Source organism: Manis javanica, chromosome 16 (assembly GCF_040802235.1).
Source record: "Manis javanica isolate MJ-LG chromosome 16, MJ_LKY, whole genome shotgun sequence".
NCBI classification, from domain to species: Eukaryota; Metazoa; Chordata; class Mammalia; order Pholidota; family Manidae; genus Manis; species Manis javanica.
This window is the reverse complement of record NC_133171.1, coordinates 6,195,883-6,213,094: the sequence shown is the minus strand read 5'-3', so window position 1 is coordinate 6,213,094 and position 17,212 is coordinate 6,195,883. Positions and strand designations below refer to the sequence as shown.

General features: G+C 39.3%; 1 protein-coding gene across 1 annotated transcript in view; it reads left to right on the top strand.

Moving 5' to 3' along the window:
- The first annotated feature begins 349 nt into the window (after nt 1-349).
- The window catches only part of LOC140846870 (uncharacterized), a 124,656-nt gene continuing 107,793 nt past the window's right edge, over nt 350-17,212 (top strand). The window contains exons 1-2 of the mRNA XM_073225011.1: nt 350-360; nt 1,777-2,262. Coding sequence (XP_073081112.1) covers nt 350-360; nt 1,777-2,262 — 497 coding nt within the window. The remainder of the gene's footprint in view (nt 361-1,776; nt 2,263-17,212) is intronic.

The following is a 17,212-nucleotide window of genomic DNA, read 5'->3' as shown; positions in this document are numbered from 1 at the left end:
TGACCTAGAACGTAAATGTCTTTTAATTTGGAACTGTTATTGAAACTTTTGAGCTTCGTTTCAGCTTTTGCTAAGTCCAGGGATAACGATTCAGGAGTTTTTAGGTTCGTTTGTTATGTAAATTGAATTTTTAAACAATTTTGGTGCAAATTATGTGATTTTGTTTTTCTACAGTGATGGATTCAACAATTAATGATACTAAATGGCATTGTATGAGGAAACATTTACTAGCTCTTGGAGAGCATTCAAACCATCTAGGTTTTTACATTCTCAAAAACATACATATTTATATATTTATTTGTATATTTTGTTTTATATCTATGTAATTCTTTTATCCATACTCGCGAACATGAAATCAGGGTGACAATTATTTTCATTCCTGTAATCAATTGAGTTTGGGTTTGTCCTAGAAATTTGAGCGTGGAATATCTGTGTTTCTTCTGTATATATATTTTAATTTTCAGAGGGAGAGTTGCAGAAATTCTTACATAAAGTAGGTCCCCTGGTTGATTTAATCCCAAAAGTGTTTAAATGTTAAGCATTTTCCCCTCATGGACTCTATTAATATTAAACAATAGATTAACCTTTGGGTAGTTACTAATTTTTTGCGGATACTCTCCCCCCAGATTTCCACCCCCATTGTAGCATTTCTTTATATGGTCCTTAATTTTATTTTATTTGTGAATGTTTTTCTTTTTCCCTAATCAGATTAATGAAATTAGATTTCCTTAATTCAGATTAATGACTCGGAAGACTTCTTTCAAAGGAAAGTTTTCAGAAATACGTTGAGAATAATTTATATCTCCAATCATGTATTAATTTATGTACTAAGTGTGTAGATTATTGTTTTTACTTCTAGATTCTCACCCGTATCTTTTTTTTTTTTCAATCTGATTTTATTTTCTATGTCACCCGTATCTTTTAAAAGACATTACGAATTCAACCTTGTTTTTATTCTCTGTCCCCCACCCCATGAAGGCAAGGCCATGTATCATTGTCAAGAATAGCTCAAATATATTATATTTAAATAATTAAAAAATAAAGTGTATGTAGTACAAACCTATTACATCTTTCTTCTACAAGTAAGTGCAGATCTGTAAGCGATGCCCTTCTTGGATACAAAATGGAGTAACATAAAGTAGAAGACATCTAGCAAACTGGCACTAAGAGTTGAGGTAGCTTATGACTCAGTTCCTAAATGCCAAGCCAGGATTTGAAGTCTAACTCCCAAGTCTGTTTTTTCCTTCTAAACATGCTGTTCCCCACAGAAATGTTTACGATCTACTTACTGAGCACCCACCCACACAGCTCTTTGATACTCAATTTTTTTTTGAGTAAATGTAAAGAGCACTGCATTGGCATCCAGAAATATCTTAGTGCAGAGCTATGACCTCTTGTTATGAGAGTTTATAGACCAACCTCCATTTCCTCAACCATAGTATATTATCTCCTTGGTCTCCTGCTGTACGATTCTTTAAAAGTTTACACTTGCATAAACCATTCCAGGTTTATTTAAAAAGAGCATAGTTAAAGCAAAGCTTCAGAAAATAATGCTGGCAAAAAGTTCCTATAAAAATTGCTCACCAAGTTCGCTTATTCCATCAGTTTAGAGAGTTTACGAGGGCCATGTGTCAAGGACTTATCCAAAACTACTGTAGTTTTACAAGAATGTGGTTTTCGAAAGCGTAGTTAAAAGTAAAGCAAACATCCACTTACTACTTGAATCGTTCAGCAAACGTTTATTAAGCGACAGACTTAAGCCCTTTCAAACTTTAGGCCCAAAGTTTCACACTTGTTTCAAGAAGTCTCGGAATGCAAGCAAAGAAAAGCCCACCGATCCGGCGTCCTCGGGTCAAAGCCACGCCAGAGGGGCCGCGTAGCGGCCGAACCCGCGCGCCGGAAACCCCTGGAGGGGCGGGCCTCTGGCGAGCGCGCGCTTCCCGCCGGAGTGCGCAGGGCGCAGCATCAGCCTCCCCCTCGGCACAGGGAGGCGCGTGCGCGCTCAGTGTGTGCGTGCGCCCGGGTAAAGGGGTGGGCGGGCCTGAGGAGAGCCTCGCAGGCTGGCCCCGCCCGCGCTTCCTGGGAGCCGGCCCCCAGCGGCCGGTGGTTTATTTGCCTCTGGGCGGTACCTCTGTGCCCTGCCTTGCTGCGCAGCCCCGGCGTCTGCTCTCTCCCTTGGCCTCGTCAGCGCGTCAGTCGTGTTGTTGTGGCCGCCATTGCAGTCATGGAGGCTTTTCCGACAGCTGCGCCATCGCCTGGCAAGTAGGTACAAGAGCCGCGCCGCGGCCACAGGCAGGAAGCACGCGGCCCCGTTTGTTGACCCCGGGAGTTGGCTTTGTTTTGCTGAGAGACCGTGAAAACCACAGCGCTCGGTCCCCTCCACCAAGCAAGACCAAAAGTTTATTATCCCAGAGGCAGTGTTTTGGGGACAAGTATGCATATTTGAACACATACTTTTTGTTACCATCTTTGCTACCTTTTAAGTACCATTACTTTCATACAAGGTACACGTTACAGAAATGGTTTTGGAGGCAACAAGGTCAAGTTGCCCCAAGACGTGCCATTTTGCATGCAGATTATTTTGAGCTGAAAACCATCGAGCCCAAAAGACTCAGAAAACACCTGACAAAGTTCAAGGCCCCCCCATGTATAAAAAGAATTTATAGAAAGAAAACTATCATTGTAGATTGCTGTATAAAGTAGGCAATGTAATCTAGGGGTGATTGACAGGAAGGAACGTGACAATGTCTGTTAAAATTTCTCTGAACTCCATCATTTTTGTGTGGCCATCAAATATTTTGTTGACCAAACATTTACTCTTTTCAAATTCCTGTAGATTACTTACCTTTTCCTTTAAAGTCTCAGATGACCGCCCCCCCCTCCCACCTCCTTGATTCAGGATGACATACTATAAGTCCGTGCAGAGGAATTCCTGGAGCAAAATACCTCCCAAAACCGAAATCAATCAAAGGGAGAAATAAAGTTTAAAACCTGTTTACTGCTTACAAACTGCAGTTCAGGGCCTTCTCTCTTTCCTGCTCCAGCAGCAGCAAAACCGGCCCTCCCCCTCACCTCTCCGGTACAGATAAGCCCTCCTTGCCCGGGTTTACCTTTGATACGGAGATGAACTTCTCCACCCCTGAGGAATCATGCAAATGCACTAATCCACCCCTGAGGAATCATCCAAGTGCACTAAAGCCGCACTTCTTTCCACCTCTGAACGCCTATTGACATGCACATGTACTAAAGCCAGGCGAGATATTCTGGAAATGTTACAATTTTACCCACACATACATACCTCATTCTCCCTGACAGTCTTGGAACTGTCCGCCTATGTAATAAACTTGGTTTTTTTCTTCTTTCTCATGTCAGTTTCATTCTTAGACCAGCTAGAAGAAGCTGGATGAAATTTCTTCCTTCCCAACAGTTTGAAAATACTTTTGAATTATATTCCTCTGGTGGAAAGACAGGGATTATTAAATTTGGACCGTCTGAGCTGCCCTATCCATCAATCCCAATAAGCTCTGAATAGGCTCTTTGTAAGTAGGCTATAAATAAAAAAGAGCATCATAAAAATCCTTTGAAGAAAACTCCTGGTCCATGGAGTCCTCAGACGTCCAGTGAGAATGTAGAGCACCTTTTAGATAGGTAATAAAGTTTTATCTAGTTTATTTCTAGACTTGGAGTTTGTAGCTCTTTGGGAAGACACTGGTCTGAGTTTTCCTTTATTACAGAACTTTTTCCTTTATTCTATGAAAATTAATTTTTTCTTGTTCTAAGCAGTTCTGATGCTTTAATGAAAATCTGGAAAATAGGACAAAGGAAGAGAAAATGAAAGGAAAACCTCCTGAAGTTCCATTATCCAAACTGAATCAACATTAACAGATTGGCTTATTTTGGCTTATTTCCATATGAAATATTATATTTTCCTGTACTCAGGTAAGGAATGTTACAGTTTGCTTTTTTCCTGTAACATGTCCCTCAATTTTTACATAATTCTAGCTTTTAGTAAATATTTTTATAACTACATGATGTCCCTTTCTTTTGTTACTGGATGTTTAGGTCATTTCAGTTTTGCAGTATTATATGACTACGATGGGGCAATATTTAGAATATTATTTAGAATGTGACTATTCAAGTCAGATAGACCTGGGTTTCACCACTCGCCCTGTAACTTCAAACAACTTATTTAACCTCTCTGAACCTCATTTTACACTCAATGTGAGGATAGTTTTCATCACATAGGGTTATTAGATGAAATAATGAATGCAAGTGCCCAGAGCATTACTGGTAAATATTAGCTGTTTCTATAGGTAGGGTTTTTGTTAGTTTTTTAGTTTGTTTCTTTTGTTCTGATTTTTTTTTGTGACACACATCGTTTATTTCTTTATTTTGTATGTAGTTAAATACTATCATCACACTGTTGTAGGAAATTTTGTGTAAGCTTTTCATATGTTTTGTTACATAATACATAAAAACAAATAATATGTTAATTAGAAATACATTTTTGCAATAAGAAAAAAATGAAAATTGTGTAACATCCTACCTATAGGTGATTATTTTTCACATTTTATAATAGGGTCTATCCTTTCTCACTTTTTTACACATATATACATATAGTGATATTTTCAAATGAGGCATTATAAATTCAACTTAATAACTTGCTGAAGCTAGCAAAGAGGGCAATGTGATAAGAATGCAGTGATTTAAAGGAGTAGGAAATAAAGCTGGAAAGGAAGCATAGGATTTGGATTTCATTTAAAAATTATTGGACAGAGTAAGCTCAGGACTGAGTAATGACATGATTTAATTTGTTTTACATGGTTTATTTGACTGCTGTGAGGAGACATACAGCATGGGACCAGGGGAGGAAGGGTGGAATCTGGTTATGAGTGTTATTCAGTAATCCTGGTAAATGATGGTGCTGGTTTAGACCAAAGTAGAAGTAGGGAAAAAGAGATGGATTCTGGATATATTTTGAAAGGACAAGCTATAAAATTCATTGATAGATTGGAAGTGAGGTGTGAGAGAGAGCTACTTAAAGGACTTTGGCTTAAGCAATTGGGTAGATGCAATTGCTCCTTAGGGAGATAAAGACTGAAAGGGGAACAGATTTTAAGTCGGGGGTTGGGAGGAATGAGGAATTCTCCTGCAGTCATATCACATTTCAGTCTGTTAGATGTCTAATTGAAAGTGAGGTCTTAAAGACTTCAATTATTGGTGGGTTGTCAATATCTCCCTTCATTCTATTGGTTTTTGCTACATGTATTTTGGTCCTCTGTTACTAGGTGCATGCATGTTTATAAGTGTTATGTCTTCCTTTTGGTTTGACACTTTTATCATTTACAAAATGTCCTTCTTTTTCCTCTAGTAACTTAAAAAAATCATTTTTTAAAAGTCTTTTTTGTCTGAATCTCATTCAGCCATTCCAGCTTTCACCAGCTGGAAATCAGGTGAAATCATTTCACCATGGCGGCTGCTTGCATGTGTACCGTTAAGTCTCAGTGTGTCTTCTACGGACAACATATAGTTATAGTTAGATCTTTTTTCTTTTTTTTTTTAGTCTAAATTTCTGCCTTTTGATTGTTATTCAGTGTTATTGATACAGTCGGGTTTATGTCTGCATTTAGTTTTTTTGTTGTTTGTGTATCATGTTTTTTTCCCCTTTACTGCTCTTTTACTGCTTTCTTTTGATAAAGTGAATTTTCTGATATAGCAGTCTAATTTCTTTAGTGATTTTTTTTTTCACTTTTTTAAGTTATTTTCTTAGTATTTGTTCTAGGGCTCACCATATCCATCTTAATTTACTAGAGTAGCTTCAGGTTTACTAGCTTAATTCCAATGAGATTAAAAACCTTACTCCCATGTAGTCTTATTACATTTCTTTGCTTTCTGTGGTAAAATTGTTGTACATATTTTATCTATGAAGGTTACAAACCCAATAATATATTGTTATAAAGATTATATCATAAAGAAGCTGAAAGAAGATAGGACAGCAACTACACATTTATAGCTTTTATTGTATTGTTCTCTTAATTCCCAGTTCTGGTTCTCTTCATTTCATGTTCTTGTGGATTCATGCTGCTACCTGGAGAATTTCCTTAGCTCAATACTTTACTCTTTTCTACCTCCTTCATACTGTTACTAGTAAATATGTTACATTTTTATACATTATGGGCCCATCAATATATATATTTTATACAAATGCTTTTTTTCTCATGAACATTTTTAAAAAACTTTATTGAGGTATAATATGCATATCATAAAATCATCCAGTTTTAAAACATTTTCACCACCCCAGTAAGATTTCCTCATACCTATTTACAGTTGTTCTCCATTCCTACCCACCCCCAGGCAACCACTAATACACTTTCTGTATAGATTTATCTTTTCTAGGCAATCATGATTCTTTCTGAATTTTATTTTTGCTATATTCATAATGTTTATACAACTACCCCCTCTATCTAAACCCAAACATGTCTATTACTCCAAAATAAAACCTATACCCAATAAACTATCTTTATTCCCCCATCCCCCTGGCCCCTACCAGTTAGTACTTTATCTCTATGGATTCACTTATTTTGGATATTTCATGTAAATGGAATAATATGAAACTGGTTATATCTGGCTTTTTTCATGTAGCATGTTGTTGAGGCTCATTCACATTGGTACTCCATTCCTTTTTATTGCTGAATAATATTCCATTGTATGTATAAATAAATAAATTGTTTTTAACTCACTTAAAAAAGGAGAAAAATATGCATTTATGCTATCTTTTGTAATTGCCTAATTATCAGTGCTGTTTATTTTGTGTGTGGACTTAGATTACTGTCTGGGGTTACTTTCAGGCTGAAGAACTTCTTTGGTATTTATTGTAAGGCAGTCTAGTAGCAGCAAATATCTGGAAATATTTGTATTTCATCTTTATTTTTGAAAAATAGCTTTCCTGGATATACTATTATCAGTTGATAGGCTTTTGTTTGAGCACTTTAAATATGTTATCCCATTGCCTTCTGCTTCCATTGTTTCTTCTCAGAAGTCTGTTACTATTATTGGCATTCTCTTATGACTGAACTGTTTTTCCTTGCTACTTTCAAGATTTTCTCCTTGTCTTTGGCTTTCATTGTTTTATAATGAGGTATTTACATGTGGATCATTTTTTATTTATTCTGCATGGAATTCTTTGAGCTGTCTGTATGTGTAGATTATGGTTTTTCAATATGCTTGGGAAGATTTCAGGCATTATTTCTTCAAATATTTTCTGTCCCTTTTTCTCTCTCCTGGTAGTCATTTTATGTGTGTTGGGGTGCTTAGTAGTGTCCCACAATTCTTTGAAGCTCTGTTCATTTTTCTTCATTGTTTTTTCTCTCTGTTCTTCTGATCATATAACCTCTACTGAGCTATCATACAGTTTGCTAAAAAAATTTTTTCCTGCCAATTCAAACCAGTGGTTGAGCCCCTCTAATGAAATTTTTATTTTAATTATTTTACTTTTCAACTCCAGAAGTTCCATTTGTTTTGAAAAAATAATTGTCTCTTTACTGATAATATTTGATGTGACATTGTCATCACACCTTCCTTTACATTTTTAACCATGTTAAAGAACTTCCTTAAGTTTTTTAAACATATTTACAATGGCTACTTTGAAAAGCTTTGTCTATTCAATCCAACATCTAGTTACTCTCACAGGCCATTTCTATTGCCTGCTTTTTTCCCATTGTATGGGGTCATATGTTCCTATCTCTTTGCATGTCTCATAATCTTTTGTTGGAAGCTGGACATTTTAGATGATGTTTTAATAACTCTGGGTACTGGTACCCCCCCACCCCAATCTTGTTATTGTTATTTACTTTTTTTTAGTGACTCCATTGTTTTAGTGGAGTCTATTCACCCCTTCATGCCCCCACCCTGCCACACCTCCACCCTCTGCAGTGTAATACCTCTGATGTTGCTCCTTAGGGGGTGCAGCCTTGGTTTTTCCTACAGTTACTCTGGGATGACAGTGGTTTTGGCAGGGATCTCTTAACCTCTTTTCCCAGTCTTAGTCAGATGTTAAGCTCCCCTAACTTCTGGCTGACTGTTGCACTGTTTAGCATTACTCTAGTGCATAAATTCTTCCAGAGACCACACCAATTAAATATAGGCTTATTTGAAATGATAAATATTCCTGAGGTTAGTGTTTGAGATTTGGTATGACCCTCAGGTGGGCTCCTACCAGCAGTCTCTTTCCCTGGTTCTCTCCAAGAAACTAGCTGACCTACAGTTTAGCCAATAAATCCAATTATTTTGCCAGTCTCCTCCCAGTTGTCTTTCTCCACATCCTCCACTGTTCTTGAGAGTATCTTTATGTTTGAACTTCCAATAGTGTGTTACAAATGAAATCCGTTCTTTGGGAAGAGATTAGGAGCTATTGATTTTACAGCCTACTACACCCTCCTGGAAAAATCTCTGATCCATGGCTTTGGAGCTGAGAGTGCGGATAATAGCATTCTCTCTGGGTGACACCTTGCTTTAAGAGCTCAGTGCTCAGTTGAGGGGAACAGCAGTAGCCTCAGGTCCTGTCTGCTTGCTTCTCCCAGCACTTTTGCCTTAGGAGCCATGACAAGAGCCCTGATATTCTCAGTGGGGCCACACTCAAGGTAAAGCCTTCATTCCACAGTGGGAACTGAGCAGGAGAGGGTCCCCACTTGTTTGCTGTGTTCTCCTGGAACTTAGCCTAAGCAACAGGAAACTGGGGGCAGAATGAGAAGTACTGACTTTTCCAGAAGATTGCCTCTGACTGGGGGCCCTGTATCTGGGGCTGTACAAGATGGGGGTACAGTTTCTGTCTTTCTGAGTAGGGAGGATAGAAGAAGGGAGGAGGTCTTTGTTCATAATACTGCAGACTGATTTTGCCAAACTGTAGATTTCACTAAATAAATGTTTTATCATTTGCTGCATGTCCTTGGGATAATTTCCAGAGACTATACATGATTGCTTTTTTAAATGCTTTTTACCAACCATTTTTGCTAATCAGTGGGTTCATGGAACTCCTTACGCTGCATGCCAGTTAAATGTCTAATGAGAGACGTCAAGTAGGTGGTTGGATAGACAGGTCTGGAGTTCAGGAATGTGAATAGTGCTGGAGATACAAATGTTGGAGACATAGTACGTGCATGGCACTTTTAAGCATAAGATTGAGTGAGCTTACTTAGGCTCTGAGAAAGAGGGGGTGAAGAAGAGAAGAGTGTAGGCAAGGTTTTAAAGGTCATGCTTATTTTAAGGTCACTGACAATATGCATTATCACCTATGTACCATTAGAGAAAAAGTCTTAAACCTACCTAAAAAGTTAGGAGACAATTTGAGGAACTGTTCTGCAGCTAAGTAATAGCATGTGACCTTGAGTGAATTGTTCAGTCTCTGCTTCCTTGACTAACATGAAGGAGAAGAGCAAGGTGACTACCAAGGCCTCTTTGTACCCTCTACCTCTTACCTGTATTTCTTCAAAAATGAAACAACTACCTCTTTTTAAATCAAATATCTACACATTTTTGCTTTCTCAGATTTTGGGTACTTATATATAAATTCCTGTACTCAGTGCTGACAAGAGTTTAGTGAAACAGTTTTGCTTATACACTGCTTGTAGGAATGAATTTACTACTGTGTATCAAGATCCTTACACAATCCCCATCAAAATACCGACAGTATTATTCAACAAACTGGAACAAATAGTTCTAAAATTTATATGGAACCACAAAAGACCCCAAATAGCCAAAGCAATCCTGAGAAGGAAAAACAAAGCAGGGGGGATTATGCTTCCCAACTTCAAGCTCTACTACAAAGCCACAGTAATCAAGACAATTTGGTACTGGCACAAGAACAGACCTATAGACCAGTGGAACAGAATAGAGAGTTCAGATATTAACCCAAGCATATATGGTCAATTAATATATGATAAAGAAGCCATGGATATACAATAGGGAAATAGCCCCTTCAACAGCTGGTGTTGGCAAAACTGGACAGCTACATGCAAGAGAATGAAACTGGATTACTGTCTAACTCCATATACAAAAGTAAACTTGAAACGGATCAAAGATCTGAATGTAAGTCATGAAACCATTAAATTCTTAGAAGAAAAATAGGCAAAACTCTCTTGAATATAAACACAAGCACCTTTTTCATGAGCATATCTCCCCAGGCAAGGGAAACAAAAGCAAAAATGAACAACTGGGACTTAATCAAGTTTCTCTACAGCAAAGGACACCAACAATAGAACAAAAAGGCATCCTGCAGTATGGGAGAATATATTCATAAATGACATCTGATAAGGGGTTTGGCATCCAAAATATACAAAAAGCTCACATGCCTCAACAAACAAATAGCAAATAATCCGATTAAAAAATGGGCAGAGGATCTGAACAGACACTTCTCCAAAGAAGAAATTCAGATGGCCAACAAGCACAAAAAAAGATGCTCCACATTGCTAATCATCAGAGAAATGCAAATTAAAACCACAATGAGATACCACCTCACACCAGTTAGGATGGCCACCATCCAAAAGACAAACAACAACAAATGCTGGCAAGGATGTGGAGAAAGGGGAACCCTCCTGCACTGCTGGTGGGCATGTAAATTAGTTCAACCATTGTGGAAAGCAGTATGGAGGTTCCTCAAAAAACTAAAAGTAGAAATACTATTTTACCTGGGAATTCCACTCCTAGGGATTTACCCTATGAAATGCAGGATCTCAGATTGAAAAAGACATATGCACCCCTATGTTTATTGCAGCACTATTTACAATAGCCAAGAAATGGAAGCAACCTAAGTGTCCATCAGTAGATGGATGGATAAAGAAGATGTGGTACATATACAAATGGAATATTATTCAGCTGTAAGAAGAAAACAAATCCTACCATTTGCAGCAATATGGATGGAGCTAGAGGGTATTATGCTCAGTGAAATAAGCCAGGAAGAGAGAGACAAATACCAAATGATGCCACTCATCTGTAAAGTATAAGAACATAGCAAAAACTGAAGGAACAAAACAGCAGCAGACTCACAGAACCCAAGAATGGACTAGCAGTTGATAAAGGGAAGGGAACTAGGGATGGTGGAGGGGAAGTGAGGGATAAGGGGAATAAGGGGCATTACAATTAGCACACATAATGTGGGGGACACACAAGGAAGGGAGTATAGCACAAACACAAGCAGTGACTCTATAGCATCTTACTACGCTGATGGAGAGTGACTGTAATGGGGTATGTGGTGGGGACTTAATAATGGGGGGAATCTAGTAACCACAGTGTTACTCATGTGATTGTATATTAATGATGCAAAAACAAAAAATAATAATATAAGAAAAGATCCTTATACATGTAAATGCCATTTGACTCAGTGAACTCTTCTTCTAAGAATCTGTTTCCACTTTACATTTTGTAACAAAGTACTCTACCAGATATATTCTAGAGTCTTTAATATTCACTATAGGTCTTTATATCACGAGTCAAACCAGAGTTTTGCTGTGTATGTCATTTCTCAGTGACTTTAGAAGCTTTTTGAAGTTTAGAGAAAGTTGATTTTTCAGTTAAGAGTAATTTATCTAGAAGTCAAAACACTTTGTTTTCAAAATAATTTATTTTTCATTGCTGTTGATAACAGCAGTTTGTGAAATAAACCTCTATATGCTATGTTCCTTCATAGATGAATGGATAAACAAGGTGGTATATCCATACAATGGAATACTATTCAGTGACTGAAATGAACTATTAAGCCATGAAAAGATATGGAAGGATGTTAAATACAGATTATTAAGTAAAAGAAAGGTGGAAAGGCTACATAATGCATGATTCCAACTCAATGACATAGCTTGGAAAAGGCCAAACTATGGACAGGAGAAAGATAAGTGGTTGCCAGGGGTTCAGAGATAGGGATGGATGAGTAGGCAGAGCACAGAGGATTTTTAGGGCAGCAAAACTACTCCGTATGACAGTATAATGATGGATATATCCCAAACCCTTAGGATATACACCACCAAGAGTGAACCCTGATATAAACGATGAACAGTAATTAATAATAATATATTGATATTGGTTCATCAGTTGTAATGAATGTACCACACCAACACAGAATGTTAATCATGGAGAAACTGAGGGTTGGGGAATAGAGGGAATAGAGTAGTTTCCCCTTGTCTGTGGTTTCAATTTCTGGGGTTTCAGTTACCCACAGTCGACCACATCTTAAGCAGATGATCCTCCTGAATATTGTCAGACGGTCTGCAGTAGCCTAATGCTACATCGCAATGCCTATGTTATTCACCTCATCATCTCATCTTGTAGACATTTTATTATCTCATGATCACAAAAAGAAGTGTGAGTGCAGTACAATAAGATATTTTGAGAGAGCACATTCACTTAGTTTATTACAGTACATTGTTAATAATTGTTCTACTTTATCATTAGTTATTGTTAATCTCTTACTATGCCTAATTAATAAATTAAACTTTATCATAAGGATGTATGTATAGGAAAAAACAGTATATTATGTAGGGTTTCATGCTATCTGTGGTTTCAGGCATCTGGTGATCTTGGACTGTATCCCTGATGGGTGAGAGGGAACTACTATATATGGTAATACTCTGTATTTTCTGTAAACCTAAATAAGATCTTTTAAAAAAGCTCAGCTAGCAAACTTGTGAGGTAGACCTCTATATGTTGTTAAGTGTATGGGGGGAGAATTTGTATTAGTGGGTAGAGTCACAGATAACTCCAGCCACTTATTTGGGTGGAGCAACATTATTCCTTCTGTAGTCACAATAGATTATTTTTAAACTTTGTGTCTTGTAGTGAAGATTTAACACCAGCCATTTTGTATGTCAATTATTTCTCAATAAAATGGGGAGTCATAGGGAAAGATTTAATACTAGCCTTTTAAAAAGTGACTTTTTGTGTTCTTTTTATTTTTTATTTGTATGTCTGCATTGTTAAATTAATGACTTCAAATGTAAATTCCATTATATTTATGTGATCCTGACATTTATTAGAAGCATAATGTCTAATCCTTTTTCTTTCCTATGGGAAGATTTTGAACCTAAATTGCAAGTGTGGTAGAAATTAAAGATATGTAGGTACAAGTTTTGCCAGTTTACTAGCAATACAAAGAACAACTTCAAGAACCACATTTTAATTTCCTTTTAAGGGGCAAGTGAACTGGAAATGAATTATGAACTAGAAATGAATCTCAGCTAAGATGAAAACTTCAGTTTTAGAGTGTAGGTGAGTCAGAAAACAAAGAAAATTTGAATAATGTCTTTTCTATTACCAATGTATAGAGTGCTCCCAAACCTAAATTCTGTGTGCAGAACCGAACCCCAGGTGGTCACAGTGACAGTCCTCATGTGCCTTGTCCACATAAAGCAAGCACACTGTTTAAAAAAATTTTTTTTATTGAAATATCATTGATACTCATCTTATATTGGCTTGAAATTTACAACACAGTGATTCAACGGTTACACATATTATTAAACCCTCAGGTGTGGTGACTTATCTGTCAACATAAGATGTTACAGAATCATTGGCTATATTCTCCATGTTATAATACTGTCCCTGTGATGAATTTATATGATGATAAAGAATTTTTGTGTCCCTTTATCCCCTTTACCCCAACCCCATCCAACCCCTCCCCCATAGTAACCATAACCACCAGTCACTTCTTAGTGTCTATGAGTCTACTGCTCTATTGTTCATTTTGTTTTGTTTTGTACTCAGATTCCACAAATAAGTGAAATCATATGGTATTTGTGTTTCTCCACCTGGTTTATTTCACTGAACATAATACCCTCTAGATCCATCCATGTTGTTGCAAATGGGAAGATTTATTTTCTTTTTACGTAGAAAAATAATCCATTATATATACAATTACCACATCTTTTTTATCCATTCATCTATTTATGGACACTTAGGTTGCTTCCATATCTTGCCTATTGTAAATAATGCAGCGATAAACATAGGGGTGAGTATATCTTTTTGAATCAGGGACTTTGTTTTCTTCAGGTAAATTCCTAGAAGTGGAATTACTGGGTTGAATGGCATTTGCATTTTTAGTTTTTTGAGGAACCCCTGTACTGCTTTCTACAGCAGCTGCACCAATTACATTCCCACAACAGGATAGGACGGTTCCCTTTTCTCAACGTCCTCACCAACACATATTATTTTTTTGTCTTTTGGATAGTGGCCATTCTGACAGGTGTGAGGTGATATCTCATTGTGGTTGTGATTTGCATTTCCCTGATGATTAGTGACATGGAGCATGGAGCAGATTTTTATGTGCCTTTTGACCATCTGTATTTCTTCTTTGGAAAAATGTCTGCTCAGCTCCTCCACCCATTTTTTAAATTGGGTTGTTAATTTTTTTGGTATTAAGTTCTTTATATATTTTGGATGTTAACCCCTTATTGGATAAATCATTTATGAATATATTCACTCATATTGTAGGTTGCCTTTTTGTCCTGCTGATGGTGTCCTTTGCTGTAGAGAAGTTTTTTAGTTTGGTGTAGTCCCACTTGTTCATTTTTGAGTTTGTTTCCCTTGCCCAAAGAGATGTGTCCAGGAAAAGTTGCTCATAGGTATGTTCAAAAGATTTTTAGGGGGGCGGGAGCCAAGATGGCGGCGTGAGTAGAGCAGTGGAAATCTCCTCCCAAAAACACATAGAGCTATGAAAATATAACAAAGAAAAATCTTCCTAAAATAGAGACCACAGGACACAGGACAACATCCAGACCACATCCACACCTGCAAGAACCCAGCGCCTTGTGAAGGGGGTAAGATACAAGCCCCAGCCCGGCGGGACCCGAGCGCCCCTCCCCCCGGCTCCCGGCGGGTGGAGAGAAACCGGAGCAGTTTTTTTTTTTGGCGAGCGCTTTTTGGAAGCCTTAGAGGGACGGGCCCCCGTTGCTGGGGAGGCAGGGTGGCGGGACCGGTGAGGAGGTGCCTGGGAACGGCGCCGGAGGACAAAGAATATCCCGCGTTTCTCCCTGCGAGACCTGGGGGCGGGTGCCTGAGACCGGTGCCTGAGGACGGAGGAGGTCGCGCGTTTTTCCCCTTTTTTTTTTTTTCTCTTTTTGGCAAGCGCTTTTTGGAAGCCTGGAAGGGACGGGGACCCCAGTGCTAGGGAGGCACGGTGGCGGGACTGGTGAGCGGGTGGCTGGGACCGGCGCCTGAGGACAAAGAATATCCCCCGTTTTTCCCTGCGGGACCGGTGGGTGGGTGCCTGAGACCGGCACTTGAGGACAGAGGAAATCGCGCGTTTTTCCCCTTTTTTTTTTCTCTTTTCTGCGAGTGCTTTTTGGAAGCCTAAAAGGGACAGGGACCCCGGAGCTAGGGAGGCAGGGCGGCGGGACTGGTGAGCGGGTGCCTGGGACCGGCACCTGAGGACAAAGAATATCCCGCATTTTTCCCTGTGGGACCGGTGGGTGGGTGCCTGAGACCAGCACCTGAGGACGGAAGAAATCGCGCGTTTTTCCCCTTTCTTTTTTCTCTCTTTTTGCCAAGTGCTTTTTGGAAGCCTTGAAGGGACAGGGACCCCGGTGCTAGGGAGGCAGGGCGGCGGGACTGGTGAGCGGGTGCGTGGGACCAGTGCCTGAGGACCAAGAATATTGAGCATTCCTTCCCTGTGGGACCGGTGGGTGGGTGCTTTTTGGAAGCCTTGAAAGGACAGGGACCCTGGTGCTAGGGAGACAGGGCAGCAGGACCAGTGCGCGGGTGCCTGGGACCGGCACCTGAGGGAAAAAAAAAAAAAAATCGCGTGTTTTTTCTTTTTTTTTCCTTTCTGTTCCCTCTCTCATTGTTGCTGTTGTTGTTTTGGTTTGGAGAGTGCTTTTTGGAAATCTTAAAGGGGCAGGACAGGTCACTTAGACCAGAAGCAGGGAATCTGGGGATCTCTGGGCACTCTAACCCCCTGGGCAGCAGGGAGCACAGAGGCCCCTTACGGAGATAAATAGTCTCCTGGCTGCTCCCCCTCTAACGGGGCTCCACCATTTTGGAGGAACAGCCCCAGCCAGGCCAAGCCCACAGCAACAGTGGAGATAAACCCCAAAGCAACTGGGCAGGAAGCAGAAGCCCTGTCTGCGCACAGCTGCCCAGCACAAGCCACTAGAGGTCGCTATTCTCCCAGGAAAAGGCTACAAACCAACAAGAAGGGAAGCTCTTCCAGCGGTCACTTGTACCAGCTCTGCAGACTATCTCTATCACCATGAAAAGGCAAAACTACAGGCAGACAAAGATCACAGAGACAACACCTGAGAAGGAGACAGACCTAACTAGTCCTCCTGAAAAAGAATTCCAAATAAAAATCATGAACATGCTGACAGAGATGCAGAAAAAAATGCAAGAGCAATGGGATGAGATGCAGAGAAAAATGCAAGAGCAGTGGGATGAGATGCAGAGAAAAATGCAAGAGCAGTGGGATGAAGTCCGGAAGGAGATCACAGATGTCAGGAAAGAGATCACAGAAGTGAAACAATCCCTGGAAGGATTTATAAGCAGAATGGATAAGATGCAAGAGGCCATTGAAGGAATAGAAGCCAGAGAACAGGAACGTATAGAAGCTGACATAGAGAGAGATAAAAGGATCTCCAGGAATGAAACAACACTAAGAGAAATATGTGACCAATACAAAAGGAAAAACATTCGTATTATAGGGATACCAGAAGAGGAAGAAAGAGGAAAAGGGATAGAAAGTGTCTTTGAAGAAATAATTGCTGAAAACTTCCCCAAACTGGGGGAGGAAATAATCGAACAGACCATGGAATTATACAGAACCCCCAACAGAAAGGATCCAAGGAGGACAACACCAAGACACATAATAATTAAAATGGCAAGGATCAAGGACAAGGAAAGAGTTTTAAAGGCAGCTAGAGAGAAAAAGGTCACCTATAAAGGAAAACCAATCAGGCTAACATCAGACTTCTCAACAGAAACCCTACAGGCCAGAAGAGAATGGCATGATATACTTAATGCAATGAAACAGAAGGGCCTTGAACCAAGGATACTGTATCCAGCACGACTATCATTTAAATATGATGGTGGGATCAAACAATTCCCAGACAAGCAAAAGCTGAGGGAATTTGCTTCCCACAAACCACCTCTACAGGGCATCCTACAGGGACTGCTCTAGATGGGAGCACCCCTAAAAAGAGCACAGAACAAAACACACAACATATGAAGAAGGGAGGAGGAG